The sequence below is a fragment of the Podarcis erhardii genome, assembly GCF_964252035.2.
Source record: "Podarcis erhardii genome assembly, chromosome: 3".
Classification (NCBI taxonomy): domain Eukaryota; kingdom Metazoa; phylum Chordata; class Lepidosauria; order Squamata; family Lacertidae; genus Podarcis; species Podarcis erhardii.
The window spans coordinates 59600888-59620703 of NC_138507.1; the positions used below are offsets into that span (position 1 = coordinate 59600888).

The 19816-nt window shown below is 38.3% G+C and overlaps 2 protein-coding genes across 10 annotated transcripts in view; both read right to left on the bottom strand.

The window, feature by feature from the left end:
• EPB41L2 (erythrocyte membrane protein band 4.1 like 2) overlaps window positions 1-19816 on the bottom strand; it is an 82822-nt gene that overhangs the window by 18305 nt on the left and 44701 nt on the right. For all 9 annotated transcript variants that reach the window (XM_081855264.1, XM_081855265.1, XM_081855271.1 and 6 more), the window contains 7 exons: window positions 18480-18555; window positions 17483-17701; window positions 13900-13987; window positions 11769-11921; window positions 10559-10656; window positions 6524-6696; window positions 5648-5817 (listed from right to left, as the gene is read on the bottom strand). In XM_081855264.1, the coding sequence (XP_081711390.1) occupies window positions 5648-5817; window positions 6524-6696; window positions 10559-10656; window positions 11769-11921; window positions 13900-13987; window positions 17483-17701; window positions 18480-18555 (977 nt within the window). The remainder of the gene's footprint in view (window positions 1-5647; window positions 5818-6523; window positions 6697-10558; window positions 10657-11768; window positions 11922-13899; window positions 13988-17482; window positions 17702-18479; window positions 18556-19816) is intronic.
• On the bottom strand, window positions 192-5641 carry LOC309338269 (uncharacterized protein). The gene has a single exon (XM_081855377.1). The coding sequence runs from the start codon at window positions 4378-4380 to the stop codon at window positions 3727-3729; it is 654 nt and encodes a 217-aa protein (XP_081711503.1). The 5' UTR covers window positions 4381-5641; the 3' UTR covers window positions 192-3726.

A 19816-nucleotide genomic window follows, 5' to 3' on the forward strand; every position in this document is an offset into this window, starting at 1 on the left:
CAATGTGCTCTATTTACAAACCTTTATTGTTTTTGCCTCGGATGCTGCTCAAGTTATTAAACCACTGCAGTCTTCCACCTACAACACTGTAGAAATGGCTGAAGTAATTTTTGGTATAGGTGAAATGGAAAATGGAAGATTTGTCTGTCTCTCTACAACCATCATGTTCGCTTATTTTTCTCCACAGTTAGAAATAATTTTTTAAAATCTGAAGGTGAAGAGATCAGCTTGAATTCTGAACACTGAAGAAGAGTGATTGCAATACCAACACAGAATATATCTGTAGTACATTCTTACTGTTAAAAACTATACAGGGGAAATTACATTTGTATTGTTAAATGCTGAAAGATACCAAGAGCTTTATTTGAATGGTTTGTTTTATGCTTTCGGGATATCACATAAAAATATATATTGCAGACTTCAGGTATAACATTAAACCATCGTTTTGGGCTCTGTGAATGAGCCAAATGCTTGTGCACTCCCTTCTCCTCCCCACACACTCCAGTTTAATAACTTGCTCTTTAGTTCAAACTAAAGTTTACTGTTACTTACAAACCATCAGGATTATAAATCACAGTTTGTAGCTGAATGCTAGTTCTTGTTTGGAGGGAAAGCACAAACCACAGTTCAGTGCTCTGGATGCAACAGAAAATTATGGTTTGCACTAAAGAGGAAGTAGCAAACCCAAGTGAAGCATAAGATGAGAAGAGGAAATGCAGTACATGAGCAGAAGCTTTGTTCATGTAGTATCGAATTATGGCTTGGTGTTATAGGTTAGCTAACTAAGAGTGACTTGCAAGAGGCATCTGAAATACAATTTTAATCAAAGTATTTATGTCCCCACAAAATAAAAATGAATCAATATATGAATTGCCAGATATTAAACCAACCTCTATTGGTTTAAGGTCATTGTTTTAATAACTATTTTACTTTTATCACACACATCTCTTACTAGTAACTATATGAAAGGGAAAGTATAGTGTGTACCAAATACATTATCAGGATATATTTATCCCAGTCACACCTTTATCTGAGGTTTGTGGAATTCTTGCTGCAATGTAGTATCAAAAGTGTTTAATCGATTAAATGAGCAAATAGTCACCATAATAAACCAATTGGCATATTAGATTACACTGAAATTAGGGATACAAGTATTGCACTGAACACAGCTGTATATAGCTGTCCTATGTAGAGTTGGACCACTGGTTTAACTGGCCCAGTCCTGTCTGTGTCTGGTTGGCAACAGGTCTCCAGGTTCTCAGTGCAGTTATGCACGCTATTTTGGGGTTTCAATAAATGTTTCCCATCTTGCTGTCTGACTTTCTTCAGAAACTATACAATCATTTCTGTCTGATATATATTTACAATTCTGGTATTATCAACCACAGGCAGCTAGCTCACCGCAAGGATTTCCCTGCTTGAGAGGCTACAATTTTCTGCTTTAAATCTTCATAGTATGCTTTTTTAAAATACTGCAATTGCATTTGCCCTATGGAATGCAGACAGTGTTACCCAGTCAAAGCATATGGACATAGTCAAGAGGTTTAACTTATCAACATTAACATTAAAGTATAGCTTTTTAAAAATCCATGCATATATAAATTGCATTCAAAGTAATCCTGACAATTTTAGCCAAGTAGGAGTATGCTAGACTAAGGTAGATTAAGATAATTTTGTACCTGACAATGTTAAAATTGTACTGGTTAAAATTCAACACCCTCGTTAAAAACTAAAACAAAAAAACTTCTCTCTCCACCCTCTCTACCTACTACCCAAAAAGCTAAACTGAATTTCAGAACTGACACATGGTCAAGTTCAGATGTGATGAGAAACAATGATTTTATTGAACGTATATAAGCCTTTGGTCTCCTATTCTCTCAATTAACCACAATTTATCATTATGCCCAAACCCTAAACTATTATTAACCCTAACTCAGACCTTGGAGCCGAAATTGCATGCCTGATGCTCTTTTCTATTGCAGATTTTATGCAGAACTGAACACACTAGTAAGCAACAGCCCCAAATTTCAATCAGTTAATTTTTTTCCAACTATATCATTTACAGGTTTCTTTCAGTACATGCATGCACTGAAAAGGTACCACAAAGAGTTTATTGATTGAGCTATGTACTTTTTTCACCCACAAATCTTAAAATATTGGGGCACTTTCCTCCCTTCCCATTAAAATCTGATCCGGTGATGCAGATAAAAGTACCCCCAAAGTTTCATTTTTAAAAAATAATCATTGGGGCAAAAAATGCTTTTTTTTGTTCCAGCTTATGTTAATACATTGGGGGGGGGGAATTAAATCTCATTTAAAGAGAAAAAAACTGACCCAGGGAAAGACATTTTTTTACATCAGAACTTTTGGCCATGGAATATTTTACTTCATTGGAATGTAGGCTGGAGTAGAAAAGGCACCACTGAAAACATTTTGTTAAGTTTTATTATACATCTGGGTTACTAGTTCATGGAAATAAGCCAGCAAACCATGGTTTTGAAGTTCATTTGCTTCTTTTCTACTATAGTTTACTAACTTGGTTTGGATGTACCACCACTTAATCGTAGCTACCAAAAAATGGAAATGAATGCTTCCAATATCTCTGTGGGTGTAGCAAATGACAAGCACACAAGTTCAAGGCTCACATACTTATTCTCAAAATGATAAACAGTTGCTGAACTTGTTCCTTGAACAAGGAATTTCAAGTACTTGTCAGTGCTAGAGAAGAACTAAAAAGTAGGAGAAGAATATGGATTATGGGAAGGCAATTAAGAAATCATTTTCTTCCCCTCAATAAATGCTAAGCTGTGCTGCAAAGTACTGTGTCTAACAGTTAGCTAATATTTTTGGCAGATCCCATGTGAGCGTACCTATCCAGGAGTGTACCTAAGGGTTAATGTTGGCCCATGCCAACCGTGTAGGCTGAGGCTTAGAATCTGCCTGCCCATCTGCATGCTCCCTGGGCCATTCCTCCACTGCTCTGGGCGGCCAAGCAAACACACAGGCTCCTCTGACAAGGGCACAAGGTACAGCAAGGTTGGGGTATACTTCTCCTTGCCATGGGGGGGAAAGGAGCCTGAGATTGCCTCTGATCATATCCAGAAATGTGTGGACTCAGTGGGTTCTGACAGACATTTTGTAAGGAACAGCACCTCCATATGAGGGATGTACACAGGGCTGTTGTGAGATCGCTGTATCCCTTTTTCAGAATAGCTGCAGTGAAACTGTACACAGCTCTTCGCAAAGATAGTACACTGGAACCTTGGTTCCCGAATGGCTTAGTTGCGGAACAAATCTGCTCCCAAATGCCACAAACCCAGAAATAACTGTTCTGGTTTGCGAACGTTTTTTGGAAGCCGAACATCCGATGCTGCTTCCGCTTGAGTGCAGGATTTTTGAACGGTTTCGGGAGTCAAATGGACTCCTGGAACAGATTAAGTTCAAGAACCTAGGTACCGCTATATACAGCGCCTAACTATGGTCTCTCAATACCACTGGGATATAAGCAGTATATGTATGAGAAGGTCCTTAAAAGGACCGTATGAAGTGAAAAAATTATGAATGCTTTTTAAAAACACTAGATTTTATGAAGATAGATGCGTAAATATCTGCAGAAGGAATTCTTTTTTTTAAAAAAAAATAGGGAGTCTGCAGCCTCATGCTGAAAGGATGAAGGTTGAACTTCTCTCTTAGTACACCCAAACAAATCTACAGGCATGTGGCAATTTAGACAACAAAGTTACACACCTCCTCTTCCTCAGCTTTGTCTTTTAGAGCAGTGTCATTAGAGGTGGTCAGAGAAATTGCCTTAGGCTCCAGGTAGCAGAGGGACAGAGCAACAGGAAGGGACAATGTGAGTGAGAAAGGAATAGAGTGGATGGTACAGAGAAGCAGCACAAAGATGAGGAAGAAGGAGGGAATGAATGAGGGAGAAGTAATGGGAATATAATGCTGAATATAAGGTGGGAGGAAGGAGATGCAAACTTCTGGAAGGCTAGGAAAGCTAATGTAACCATTCTCATCAAGCAGAGAAGGGAAATTGAAAGGAAAAGGTTTGTTTGCACTAACTGGAAAATGAGACACAGAATCTTCATGATCAGTATTCTTATGAGCAGCTCTCTCTATAGCAAGAGGGAGACAATGGTCAGCCACCAAAAGATCCGTAAGTTCCAAGTGATTAATTGGGAACTTCTGTTCATTTATACCATGAACTGGTGTTTCTTTCACAGGGCTGCAGACTATGGTATCTGAGGGTGTATACATGGGTTTACCAAGATGATCATCCTCTGAAATGTCTGAAAATATGTCCATTTCAGGGATAGCAGGTAGGTTTTGGGAAGAAAATGAATAAGAATGATTGGAAAATGAAAGCTGATGCATATATGTTGACTGGAGGAGGGGGAGAGTCCAGTCCCAGATGCAGATGAGAGACCATGATATAAATGCACATTTAAGGGGCAGAAGGAATGCACAAAAGAGGGAGGAGGGAAGAAACTTGTTAGTGAGAACATTTATTCAGAAGTAGGGACAGCACTACCATTACAATATGGATGCCACAAACATTCATTAGCCCCAATTGTATTCAAATACAACAACATATAATCCAAATACCTGGATTATATCAGCTCAAAAAGATTTTTATTTTTATTTTTGCCACCTTGTAAGGCTGTGAAGAATTCTGTAGTTTGGGACTGTAGTAGTGCAGTCACAATAGATGAAAGCAGACAGACATTCAAAGCTTCTACAGAAGGTGGGCAGGGGAGAGACATCAGCATGAGGACAATGTTTCCAACTACAGGTTTTCCTTTGAAAGTGCTAAATTTAAAAGTGTAACCGTCAAAATACAAATATTCCACAGATAATTCAGTGGATTACAGCCCCCCCCAAAAAAGATTGAATCAAATCCCAAAGTATTCTTAGTAAAGTGATTCCACACTGTGTGCGCGCCAGAAAAAGCTCAAATTAATGTATGTTTCTAACCTGTCAATATGGAAATGAAAATAAAGTTTAAATGTCCATATCTCACATTGATTCCCCTCACATTATAAAATAAATTTCCTAGTATTGTGCTTCAAGCACACAAATGATAAAAGCTAGTATAAAACATGTGTGTTACACTTAATTATGTTTTCTTCTGCAGAGTTATTCATAGAAGATGGCAGCTGTGGTTGCATAATGTAACTATAGGTAGCACAAGTATGAATAAATCATAAAATGAATTATATATGCAAATTGATTTCACTTTCACACAACTGAATGGAGTTAGTTGCAGGGAGTTCTGAAGCAAATATATTAGCTCTGCTCCAGAGCAGCTTATTACCAAATAAGATGCCCTTGGGCAAGATTGCAGGACTTTACCTGCTCTTTCCCCAACTAGGAAGTGATGAACACAGTCCCTCTCTTTTTGGTGCCAGGTACACTAATCTAGGGAAGAGTAACTGCCTTCTAGAAAAACTGTTCTTTAGCAACTTTCACCAGTTTATATGGGTGCCTTAAGACCTGCCCCTATATAGGTGGGTCATCCTGTGCAAAAAACCCAGCCACAAAATTATTAGCTGAAGTGTAGCTCCACTAGTGCAGCAGTTGGTTTTAATCCATTTCCAAAATCAATTATTTCCACAAAGCTGAAAAACATCAGCAATCTTACCTTTCCATCTCCTAATTGTGGCATTTTACTTATGCCTCCATCCTCATCTCTACCTTCCCCATCTTTTGATTTGAACTGTCCAGAAGCGTCAAAGATCCTATCACCAGCAGGCCCCACAGCTGTAGCAGAAAAGTCCTTAAGCAGGCTCTGGTCTGCAATACCCACTGGAGCTACAAAAAAATAGGTTTAGTTAATTCAACTATGTTTGAGAGAAATATTCCACAGTACCTTGCTCTTTATGAGGCAAGTATTGTCTATTTTTTAAGATTCCAGTGTATTCTGGTTTTAGTCAGAAAATCAACGGAAAAAGAAACTGGGTACATGATATGCCAGTAAATAGTTTGGGTGAAAAAACCTTTGGAACATTTAAAAATATAGTGACTAAATGTTGAAGAAAGTGATTTGTTTGTTTGTTTGTTTGTTTGTTTGTTTGTTATAGAAAGTTGTGAGGTGCTAAAGGTCAGCTATAAAGGTATACTGGCAAATGATAACATCAAACCAATATCACTGGACAATTTTCATACATTCAGGAATGAGAAGATAAATCAAAAGATCACGCATAATGTTAATGCTATATTGACAATATTTAGTGTCCACCAGGAGGAGGGGCTCTAAGACAAAGCAACTGTAGTATTGTAAAAATGAGACACATTCTAATAACTCAGGTCTATGAATGTATTTCGAAACAAAAATGTTTCAATATATTAAATTCCATCCTGGTACATAAACATAATGGTTTTATACCCTCTGTAAGTGCTGGCCCTAAATGCCTTACTAACCATTATACACCAAGTTCAAACAAGAAGTTTATCTGAATATTCAGTTTTAATTTCTCTGAAGAACCTATGAGTTTACTAGTTTTGGTTAGACTCTTACCACCATCAAGACTCCTGGAAACACGTTTGCTTGAGGTCCGTTCAAAGTACGGAGCAGGTCTGTCTATGAGAGTGCTAGCCTGCCGTGTCTGTGCTTGAGTACGCCCACTGTAACGGAACTTGGAACCTAGTGTCAGGAACTTGGCCTTGGCAGGCTGCTCTGGAGATACAAGTCTATAACCCCCAAAAGAAAAAGGAAACAAGTCACCATATTCAAAGGTATTTCAAAACTATAAAAAGATCCATATTCCAAAAGCATGTCAGATACCTGCTCAGGCATTGTTGCTCTTAGAGCATTGTGGGAGCAGGGCCAAATAAGCAGCCTTGCACCTTATATTGCATATGCAAAGTAGTCCTTTACTCAGTGTCCACACATGGGCTCATGAGCCAAACTGGACTGCCTGGCAGGCCAAGAATGGCTAGTGGGCCAGAGTTCCTCCACCCCTGTTTAATAAACATGGGGTTAAAACATGGAGGTGGCCTTCAAGAAGTGGTACCTACAGCCATGCACTCCTCTGAGGTTAACCTTCTTGCAGGCCCACATAGGGCTAGTGGGAATAGCCAATCCCAGTATATATAAAAAGGAGCAAAGTTGACCATGATTTTTGACTTTTGATCCTATTGAAGAGATTAATTAAGAACACTTTTCTGTTTTAAAAAAAATGGGTTGAAGAGCATTTTTAAAAATGTTTCTTTTAGTACTGCATGGCTACATGCCACATGCACAGTGGAAAAATGTGAATCATTTTTCATTTACAGATATAGCTGTCCTCTTGCTATAGAAATATTTTCTGTTTTTAATTCTCTACCCTGCTGAGATAAACTTTTAATCTCTTAATAAGAGAAAAACCTAATTACTTCCTTATTTGGGATATTTTCAAGGATGCTTTAATTTACCAATCTTGGTTATACAAAGAACTGAAAAGTATGGGTACAAACCTCCAAAATATTCTCCAAATTGCACAGAATATTAGGTATCTCAGACATTAAAAACAATCACCAAGAAGCACTATATAAAAGTAAATTAAAACTTTCATAAAAATCTTATAGTACAACCCTTACAGACCAGTAGTTTTAGAATACAAATGAAAGACTGCATGTTTCCCAAGTCACACTACTTCCTGCAAAGGGAGATAACATATAAGAAAGAACATTTGAACCTAGTCTTCTCTTCCTAACAAGCTCACTGAAAATCTGAAATGCAAGTTTTGCATTAGATCTATGTTACTGACACCCTGTCTTCAGATGGCAAGCAAAAGGAAATGGATATGTAATATATATTTAATCATCTCTATTTACCCTAAAAATAGTGTATGCATACAAGCATCCAGCACATTCCCCAAAACAAGAACAAAAAAGTTGGGTGCATACATACTAACCTCAAAATTCTGTGCTCCAACATCTGAAGCCAAACACAAGTACTAACCACAGGCCCAGCTTAAGCAGAAAAATGTAGCATCCGTCAGCTTTCCCCATCAACATGCTCTGTTAGACCCCATGCCTATTTTCTTCAGGTAAAGGAGGAAAACCACAGGGTTCTGTAGATTCCATGAAACAGTTCCACCCAAGATTTCCCAGGCTAGGCAATCTTAACTGACCCCATGAAGGTTAGTTAACTGCTACTACTAATAAGCTACTCCACTATGGGAACCTTCTGGTCTGAATCTCCTCCTACAATGGTAACAATGGCAGCTAAAACTGCTGCATTCTTTTGCCAATCAACTCCTTAGAGTCAGCTGGCAAAGCCATTAACTAGATGACTATGGGGAGATGACTAACGAAAAGCAATGGGAAGATAAGCCCCTGACAGTGATGCTACCGAGCATCCATTTATTCAAAAGGGATCTGCATGGAATCCCTGCACAGTATTTCCAGTGAACTGAATGGCAGTGATAGAACAGTGTTTGTCCTATCCCCATACCTCATCTAAGGGCGGGGGGGGGGGGGGGGGTTGTGTACGGGTGTAATAAATACGACCTTTCTAAAAAAACAGCTTTAACTATTAGAATTACACTTGCTGCAACAGTTATATTGCTCGTGTTTATGTGAATAGTCTTTCAAAGTCTTGCTGGCATAGCTTTTTTCTTGGAACACACAGAAGCCAGATTATTTTTAAATCAGGATGATTTAAATCTGCGGATTTTCTGCATGGTGACCATCAGTAGGAACAGGATTTGATACATGCAGTACATTCTCCCTCCTTACCCAAACAGCTATTTCTGATTGGAATAGAATCCAATTAAATTGTATTCTATGAAAATGTCACAGAATAAATCTGTAATTTGAAATGGTCTAAAAAGAGGCTGACCGGTCAGCAAATATTATTTTTTTCCTGTTTAGAGAGTGTTTTAAAAGTCAGATCATACTGTATTCATTTATTTAGAAGTAAAATGGAAATATATTCCTGAATAAATCTGTTTAGGATTACAGCAAAATCCATCGAAAGAATACAAAATCATCCTTCCCACTGCCAGCTATGAAAGGAGAACCACCACCTTGAAGGACTGCAGAGCCTCTTCTGCTACAGTCAGTAGCTGGAGGCTTTTGATTCATGACCAAAACATTAATCTAGCCTTTGGAAACCCAAAGAGCATTTCACCAACTTTGGTTGATGCACTAGCGGGACCCCTTCCTGAATAACAAGTAAGTCCTATTCTGAGCATATTCACTGAGATTACTAAAATGTGCTGCATGTGGGGCTGCCTTTTAAAAGCATCAGATACGTCAGTTCAAAATACTGCAGTGAGATTACCGAGTTGTTGCAAAACCAGAATCATACACATGTTTAAACTACAGTGGCTTCCAGTCTGTTTCTGGACAGCATTCATACTGCTGGCATAACCTAAAAAATCCTAAATGGCTTCTGATCAGGGCATCTGAAGAATAGTTTTCACCTGGATTAACCTGGCAGTTTATGGAGAACATAAGCCCAATAAGTCTGACTATTGGTGGTTGAGTGGATGACTACTGGAGACAGAGCTTCTTGTTGTGACATTTTAATATAGAATACTTTTCAAAGATGTGGGTTGGCAACTGTGTTGCTTTCCTTCATGGACCAGGTAAAAACCTGATCTATGTGTTTTCTATTCAGTTTGAGTTTTAATATACTGTTACTTTTATTGCTTCTACTGTATGAGCTTTAAATTATGTTAAAGTTTGCTGTTTTAATTACTCTTTTTAAATGAAGATAAGCAAATCAAGCAAATGAACAACCAAATTGCCATTATCAGTACAAAATGGCCTTTATCATCTATGCATTGCTCCTGGTCCACTCAACTTCCTGGACCTGCATTAAATGCATTATTTGTTTATTAATGAAGATACTTTCATCTTATTATGATATACATCCATAATCTGAGTGATGACCCTGCTGCAGAATCATTTTTATTTAAAACGTATATCCTGCCTTTAGTTCACAAAACACTTTCTTATGACTTCTTTCCCAACATCCCAATTTCCCCCCCTTAAGTATCACACTCGGAGGAAATCCATTACTCTTGTTTGCAGGTGAAGAGTTATGCACAACACTGATGATGACATGTACAAACTACATATAAAGATGTCATAGGTACATACAATTAATCTGAAATACTGTAGTTTCATATATGCCAGTTTGAGCTCTCTGAAAATACTACAGCAGTAACATGGTTCATGGTTAAAGAGATCATATAATCTCAACACTGTTGCAAGAAAACAAATATTCTAAGACAGAAGTGAGAAAAAAATACTCTAAAAGTTGTTGTGTTTTTTAGTAATAGTGGAAAATTTGCAGAGTTGATTTTACTCAGCAAAGATAGTTAGAAATTTGATGGTTCATGTATTAGGATGCAGGATATTACCAAGGCAAAATAAAACAGAATGTGGGACTTCCTAACATTTGTTTGCTTTTAACAGATTGCATATTTCATTGAAACAGTGGCAGGGGAAGGGTGTCCTCAACCCACAGGCCATTTTCAATCAAAACTGCCCTCTCAAAGCTGCTATTCTCCCCAGAGGATATGGTGACCCCATAACTAAGGAACATTTTAAAAATTACCTATAAAATGTATGATGCTCCACACAAACCTTCCATAATTTCTTCGCAGCCCGATGGTTTGGCAGCTTAAACCCAATAGTACTCTCAAACTGTTCCAACTATAAAGATTACAAACACCAAAATTAGCACAAATTCTAGAAATAACTGTTGTCTAGTCTTACAATTTAAGAGTGCAGTTATTTCAACTACAGCATATCTCCCTTCTCAAGATTAGAAACACTCCGGAGTTTTCATATTTCTAACATAACAGCACTGCTTGAATTGCATACAGTAATAACTACACTTTTCCCCCAAAAAGAGAATGAATACATTCACAAGCAACTCTATAGGTAGTAGCCATATTTTTCCAAGATCCAAAAAAGGCAAGCTCTTTCTAAACTAAAGCTTGCTTGCTGTACAGCAGAAATTGTTGCATGTGTGCTTTGGCTATGTCTCCGTACATATATAACATGCTAGCATCATGGTCTATTATAGTAAATTTCCATCAAAAACATGCGAATTGTTTTACTTGCAATATGAAATGCTGCTTACATAGGAATTAATGAAAAGCATGGCACTAGTACAAAGATTTAATTAAAAACCAGAGTAAATGAATGAACAGCAAGACTAGTTAAATATCAGACTAGATAGTAGGATTGTAATTTCCTTCAAGTATTGTCCAGAGTTTCTCAGTTTTGTACATAGTTCAAGCAGGCTCGAAATTACCATGCTATTTTTAAAACTAAATGTGTACACATTTCTCAATGTTAGTTCCAAAGGGAACTGACATTTGTTTTTGAAATCAGTAGCAGTTAACTCTCAGAAGCTGAACTGCATGTTATGGGAAAAACCTAGTCAAATGGTAGAGTGTTCTTAAACCACATCATGAGCTTCCCTAAATATAATTCAAACCACTCCAGTGAGACCAAGTCACATAAACTAAGAGCTGCATAATGGCATATGTGAGAACATGGCAACCTTCCATTACAGTAAGGAAATTTACAGGGCAGGAGTGTGTCCAATCATCAGAAAGCACACTGCGGACATACTGAAGCCTTAATTATCTATGCTACCAGGGATGAAACTATATTTGCTAAAACACTATACCAAATGGACATATTCCTACATTATTCAAAATGCAAATCGCTGTAAGATTGGACCTATTTTCAAAGAACTTCTGAGCTGAAAGTTATAACAACAGAGTGGCAAATTATGCCAGTCAAATGCTTACCTCAGTTGGTCGGACTTTAATATAGAAGTTACTGCGTTTGTAAGAAATCTTCAGTATTTTGGGCCAGGCAAAACGATTGATTCGGAGTCTGTCCTTGTAAATAAGAAGCCCATTGGCGCATACCCCTAACATGATGTCAACGCCTTCAGAATCCTATCAAGACAATTGCAAAAGTAATTTCTATTGGAATATTGAAGGAACATGGAAAGAAGAAGACAAAAGAGCAGGAAGGTATGCTAAGCTCATCCAAATAACACTTGGAAAATCAAGGAGCACTAAAAAAGACGATGTTGGTGATAAAGTGGATGTCTTTTCTTTTTATAATTTTATATTGGAAAATCAATTATATATATATGGAAAACCAAGGAGCACTGTATCATAGGCAGAAAAAAGTCTTAAATAAAGGCTTAAGAAAAAGAAGTTTAAAAACCAGAAAAGTATAATATTGAACTAATACATTTTGAGGTTATGAGCTGAAAAATAACTTATTTCTGGAAATATAGAGATAAATAACAATATTTTATGAGATACAAGAAAGTAATAAAAGCAGGTTTATCAAAGACTATTGTTGTTGTTGTTATATTTAAATACTGCCTTTAATCCAAAGATCACAGGGCAGTGATCTTTGACAGAGCCCTTAAGACTAATGGAGTAGCAAAGACAAAATGTAACCTTTTAAAGAGTCAGCAGGAAGTGATGAGAGATTGAAGCTAAGAAAAAAACAGTGAAAGAAAAATCTAAACTTTCTAAAGAATAAATCAGTGGTTTTCAACCAGTATGCCATGACACCATGGTGTGCCTTGAATGATGATAAGGGGTGCAGTGAGCAATACTGGCCTCTGTCCCTCTTTCCTTCCCTCCCTCCTCTGATGCCCTCTTGTGTGTCTGCCTCCCCAAGGCTTGCATGGCTGTTTGTTGCAGCCGCCCTGGCTACAAGCTTCTCAGGCAAATGGTGCCTCTGGGGCTGGCCAGGGGGTGCTTCCAGGCGCCTGTAGGGCAGTGTGAGAAGGAATCTTTCTTTGGGGCAGGAGGGGCAGCTCAAAGGCCAGGGTAGCAGCAGTGGCTGCCTAGAGGACTCCCAAGAAGAAGGGAGAAGAGGCTGAGGGAACACTACAAAAGCGAGGGTGTTCGAAAAGGGATAAAGGGCTGCCGGTTCTGCAGGCAAGGGGTGACATAATTGGGCCCCTGAGCCCCACAGGGGTGCCGCAGAAAAAATGTTGTTGCTCCAGGAAGCCGTGGACTCAGAAAGGTTGTAAAACTCTAGAATAAACAGAGGCTAGATGGATACTATCAGTATTAAATGCAAAAGAGAACAGAAACCTTAATAGTTCAACAGAAATCCCATTAAGGCATTGAGTTGTAGCACAACCCTATGTATATTTAATCAGAAGTTCTTGAGTGTCATGTTTTCCCTCCTGTGGCGTAGCCTGCCTTTAACACATTCTAGAATCAGTTCTGGTTCTGGCTTCACGCAAGTGCATCATTCTGGGCACTGTATGATTCACAGAAGGAAAGAGAGGAGATGTAGAGATTAGGTTTGTATGCAGACAACACAGAAATGACCAGGAGAAAGAAGGAGGCAAAAGTAAACTGTGCACATGCATGGCAGAAAAGAAGAGAGGATGCACAGAGACCAGGGGAGGGAAAAGAGTGATTGAGATGGGGATAGAAAAAGTAAAGAGATATAAACCGGCAGGAGTTTAAGCCCTATTTTCTAAAATACAAGCTGGGGAAAAGTCTGTATGGAGCATCTGTTTACTTAAGAGGATTTTTAAAAAGAAAAATTGAAAAGGGAAAGGCTTATTTTTAAAATGCAATTCAATTGGTTCAATGCAAATGATGATTTTGTGTGAGGCATGTGCAACAGAAAGAAAATGAATGGTTGAATATGGTACATGCTTGCATGTAGATGTATGAAAGGGCGTGAATAGGTGGAGTACGTGTGGATAGCTTGGTATAAATGGGATGTGTATGCTGCTTTGGTCCTGCACAATTTTGGCTTTGGTCCCATCAACTGATGGCATGTGACCTCAGAAAGTTATTCAGCCTGAATGCCACATTCCCTTGTGGATAAGGTTCCACACCCCTCTGTTCTAAATGAAATGTCATCTATAGAAATGCTGGCCAATACCTTAGCATGATGTAAATCCACTCCGTACATGGAAAGTCTCTTGGCATTTTCTAAGAACTGGGAATCTGCCTGTGCTGGAGTCAAGCCTCTGGAATGATTGATAGAAGAAAATTCACAGCAAAAATGAGTATCAAGAACAACATAAGCCTTCCTGCATCAGATCCATGTACCCACAACAGCCTGTTTCTAGCAGTAGCCTTTTGAGGGTTTAACTGTGATTGGTTATTCCATTTATCCCAAGCATCTGGCCCTCAACAGCATCTTGTTTCAGCTACACATTCAATCCTAGCAGTCACTGACCCTCGCATCTATAGAAAAGCACTGAAACTAAATGACAGGATACTAGTTAAATGGCATGGCAGATATTATTTAAACACCAACACCGCACCAAATCTCTCATAAACATTTTGGTTAAAAAATCAATGGCAGAAGCTCAAACTATGCAAGCCAAGGTCTTAGCGAGTCTGCCAAGTCTCCAAGTAAGTTAAGGAAGCAACAGAATCTGAATCTTCAAACAGTACTCTACCATATTTGGGTAAGTAATCAGGGAGTTATCCTCACCTGGCATCCATAAATCCGACATCAGGAACCACAAGACAGAAAAACCAGTAGGAGAACACTTCAATCTCCCAGGACATTCTATACAAGATCTCAAAGTAGCTGTTCTATTACAAAGGAATTTCAGAAATAGACTGGAAAGAGAAGCTGCTGAATTGCAACTTATCACCAAACTTAAAACTATGGAGAGACCTGGTTTGAACAAAGACATTGGATTCTTATCTCATTATACATGACAAAGCCATTTTTCACCTTCTCACCCCTTGCTTTTTCCTGTTAGACCTATTGCAGTCGTTAAGAGTCGTCAACAGGCTCATCGCAGCTATCTGCCAATCACCCATTCCCACCACCCTTCTGAGTAATACCCCTCCCCACCTTCTCACTATATAGAAAGGTCCGGTGACTTCTGTTTCAGTGTATCTGAAGAAGTGTGCATGCACACGAAAGCTCATACCTAGAACTAACTCAGTTGGTCTTTAAGGTGCTACTGGAAGGAATTTTTTTATATTATTATTTTTTTATTATTTTTTATTATTTTTTATTTTTTTATTTTTTTATTTTTTTATTTTGTTTTGACCATGGCAGACCAACACGGCTACCTATCTGTAACTGGCATCTATCTCCTATGGGAAAGGCTGCAAAGGTGTAACATGTTATAGCAAAAGAGATTTGCTTTGTTGGAGATTGCTTTTAGAACCATTTTTAGCGGGGGGAAACCAGGGATTTTCTTAACACAGGTGTCCTGTTCTGGAGAGAAGGGGGGCGGCATTTGGGAATCTTTGGGTTTCCCCCTCCCACCAGTATGTGACAGCAGCTCCATACTCTTTGGCCACAACCATCTCTAAAATTTACTAGCTGCTGTTGAACTACCTGAAAGGTACTGGTGGAGTGGTTGGGGCCAACATAATTTAGACCAGCATTTATCAACCTTAATCCCTAGACAACAACTCTCATCATTCCTATCCAGCATAGCTAGTAGTCAGAGATGATGGGAATTGTTGTTCAAGAATATCTGGGACCCAAGGTTGGAAAAGGCTGGTCTGGGCCAATGCAGTTCCTTCAACATATACTTCAAGCCCGACCACTATTCACCCCACAACGCTCCTGCCCACACTTCAGCAGAGACTTTCACAGACCCCACCTTCTACTAATGGAAGGCGTACACCTGAACGCTCACCCTCTTTACCAGGGAACGCCCTAAATGTGGGAAGAGATTTTTATTTTTTTAATTTGGCTTAGAATGAACCTTCTTGAAAGATTTGTCAAGCCTCCTTTCCAACATGAACCTTACAGAACAAAAGGGGCAACTTCTGTACACATGCGTATCTCAACTGCTTGCAGGAGCATTACACAATAAAGAAGAAAACAAATAAGAAATTCTTTGAAGAACAGAGTATCGGGAAATTTGATCTAAACTTGTTGCTATTGCAGTGATATCGTTGCCTCTGTCAACAAAGAAATCTAGGTCATAAGCATTTGCTTGTGACATTCTTAAATGTTAAGCCGACAGTAGGAAACTCTTGCCCCAACTGTCACAAATTAGCTGTTACTCTCCTTCTTTTAGAACAAAGGTATATTACCCATAAGCGCTAAGGCTGGAATACATCTAAGATCTGATATTTTTTATATTGCAATTTTAATGTTGTGAACCACCCTGAGATTTACAGGCATAGGACAGTATAATAATTTTGGCTACAACTGTTACACAGTAGTTCACTGTTGCCTAAAACAGTAGCATTTTGCCCAATCATGGCTTTTTCTATCTAGCAGTGCAAATGGCCAACTGGAGAGATTTAAATTTCCTTGCTGAGATTATAGATCGTATTGAAACGTATCTGTTTATGTTCTAATCACCATGGGTTTGTGGGTGGGGAGAGGAGCAAAACAACTTGAATGCAAATAAATCACAGAGCGGGGAAGTCTTTTTAAAACACATATACACAAGGTTCCAATTACTTGCAAAATGTATGAGTCTGACTAATTATATTTTGTAGATTCCTTCTGTGAAACCTTCCTCTTCCCTCACGTGATACAAAATGTCCAGTTCCTCACAAAGCTAACTACGTGAAGTACCCAATGAGTTCAGCAAAACACACACTTCGCTGGGGGCACAGTCAAGTTAAAACTGTGTGCTTTAGTCCTACTAATTTCAATGACAAGTGAAGCGTATGCTACCCATCACTAGTCAGAACATAAATTGCTTGGTTTTGGCTGGATGATGCCCGGTGTTCAACAACACAACCTTAAAATATGGATCACAAGAGTAAGCCTGTGCTGTTGCCACTGAGTGCAGTGGCGGGAGAGGATAAAGAAATTATCCCCTGTCACAACAGTATTATACCACATACTAGCAGTAATAAAAAGGAGAGATAACTGCAGAAGTTGCCTGCTCATGAATGGGGCCACACACCTGAGTGGCGCAGCTCTAGCATTATATAATCTCACAAAACATTTTTTCCTGGATTAGAAAAGTAATAAAAGTAATTTATGAGTGAAAAAATCTGATGATGTTTTTCTCTAGATGATTAAGCCTACACTGAAAACAATCTACCTCTCCCCACTACATCATTCTTGTACACAATCTCTGGGGAATATTGTGGATTTTTTAGTTCAAAAAATGTTACTATACTATTCAAATATACTTGGATATTAACTCCAGAACAAGGGAAAAACAAAAACAGAAGTAGCTCAGATATGAAGCGCTGTAGTCATAACTGCAAAAGTTCATGATGAGGACAGATGATCATCAACTGTGGTTTCAATTTACAAATGTAATTTCAATCTGATTTTTTCCATCAGAAGAGTTTGTTACTGTTTTTACTGGCTAAGTCAATGGACACACCTTTGGCTGATTTTCCAAATCTTTAAGAACAAAAAACTCTTAAGCTTGAGCTTGCTTGTGATATTCCACATTAAGGTTATAAAGAAATACAAAGGCATTCTAGGTATTAGGATTCTGCATGAAATCCAATACTACCCACTACTAGGAAAGGGAACAGAACTCAAAGGTTCAGAAATGACCCACCTGTGTGTTTTGTGCAACTCTACTACTTTCTCCTCCATTTCTTTTGTCTGGTTAGGTGCAAACTGAAATTCCCCTATGTAATCACTGTTGTGTTCCTCTGGATCATAGTCACCTAGTTCTGCTTGTAGAGTATATGAACCAAGGAGAGCATGGGTCACAAAAGAACATGGTAGGCGGCCAGAAGCAATATCCTGACGAAGCTGCAAACATAGGAAGTACCTGAACAGAGAAAATGTCATCAGACAAATATTTCTTATTCATTTTGACATGTTAAGAAAACTAAAAAGATAAATATCTTTATTAAAGCAAAGTTTTTGTTTTTGTTCTAAAAAAAAAAATGCCACAAAAATACCTTTTAAAGGACATAGGATTCCAAGTGCAACCTGTTCTTCATATTTATCCACCAATAAATGTATGTGTGTAAATTGATATCCATTAACAGATACACACTTGTGAAATCCTAGCACCAATATTCTGATTTCTAGTACAAATGGATTATAGTTAAAATTCACTGCAAAGATACTTTAGTTCACAATCAAAACATCCTTACTGAAACTTTATTTCGTATAAGAATTGGTTTACACCCAATTACTCGGGTGTTTGAATATTTCTTATTGATTCACTGCTAATTTTGTCCTGTCTCCTTGTCCCATATACCCTATAGCCCTCTCTCTACAACAGAAAGCTTCAGGTTATGTCAGTCCCTGCTCCCCAAAATTCATCTAAAGGAATCTATAAGCCATATACATTTTCACTTGTTATCTTAAATTTTACACTATCAGAGAAATATTTCAGAATCCGGATTCAGGATAAGTTGCTAGCAGCAAGCAGGTGCAAGGTGTCTCCAGACATTACCAAGCTCTGAGCCAGAAACTATTTGTTGTCTTTTCTATCTTGGTCATGTTCTCCTAAGCTTACACTTAAACTTTGCATAGCATTCCAAGGAAATATGAAAAACACAGGATTCAAAGTCAGATAGTAATGCTTCATGGCATACCTGGTGATGTCTTCTGTTAACTGTGAGGGATCCGGGGGATAAAACTTCACATTAAATGTAAATAGCCAGGGCAAATCTAAATCGGGAAATTCCAAAAGGCCAGGAAATGTATTGGTGGGAGGATAAGAAGACAAAAGCACATACACTGAAGTCTACTACATATACATTTGGGGAATAGTGTACGCTAAAAACTAGACCATGATACTTTCAAAGCACTTTTAAAAGTTGAACATATTTTACATCTTCTTCAGTTCTCTTGCACAGCTACTACTGTACAGTAGTACCTCGGGTTACATGCGCTTCAGGTTACATACGCTTCAGGTTACAGACTCCGCTAACCCAGAAATAGTGCTTCAGGTTTAGAATTTTGCTTCAAGATGAGAACAGAAATCGTGCTCCAGCAGCATGGCAGCAGCAGGAGGCCCCATTAGCTAAAGTGGTGCTTCACGTTAAGAACAGTTTCAGGTTAAGTACGGACCTCCGGAACGAATAAAATACTTAACCTGAGGTACCACTGTAACTCCTTCGGATCTTAACCATTTCTATTTTGTCCCTCGTGCTATTTAACATCTACATGAAACCACTGTGCAAAGTCAAGTCATCCAAAGATTTGAGGTGAGATGCCATCAACATATACATGAGGAACTGGTTGACCCTCCAGAAGATGTTGCACTACACTTCTGATATATGCATTCATGCAAACTTTTTTTATTGGAGAATGGCATCGCAGAACTCAGATAAGAGTGAATTTCAAAGGGTAACTGCATTTTGGAAGTGAGAATTAGGTAGGCTCACATCAAAATGTGAACCAAATTGAATTACTCTCCCATCCCGAAGCACAACTAAACCACTGCATTCAGCACAAAAGGGCAAGGCGGCAGGCAGTTGATATTAGGAACAGAACTCAGCGTCCTGGGAAATCTCAGCTCATTCTCTTCATCTCCTTTTTTATAAAGCTTACTTTTAGTCCCCTAGCTGTGAATATTGTCTTTAGCTTGTATGGACAATGAAATTAATAAAATATCAGAAGCCAAGGGTGGTGCGGCCAAGTAATATTCCTATTGGCCTATCTGCCCCTTTCATGATAAACAAGAATATATACACAACAAGTATATGCAAATTTGTACAACTATAGAATTTGGCTATTATGCTGACATAGAAGCCTGATTTAAAAAGAAAAAGAAATGCAAAACATGTTTATAAGTTACATGCATCTATTTTAAGAAATATGAGATTTAATCAACGTGCATAGAACCTTACCATTATAATTAGTGTTATTTAATTAAGCTTACTGTCTACATTTTAAAATTGAAACTATAAGTCCTACTTTTGTTTTT

Excerpts from the sequence above, each read along its gene's own strand:
- LOC309338269 (XM_081855377.1), bottom strand. The coding sequence starts at position 4,380 with ATGCATCAGCTTTCATTTTCCAATCATTCTTATTCATTTTCTTCCCAA.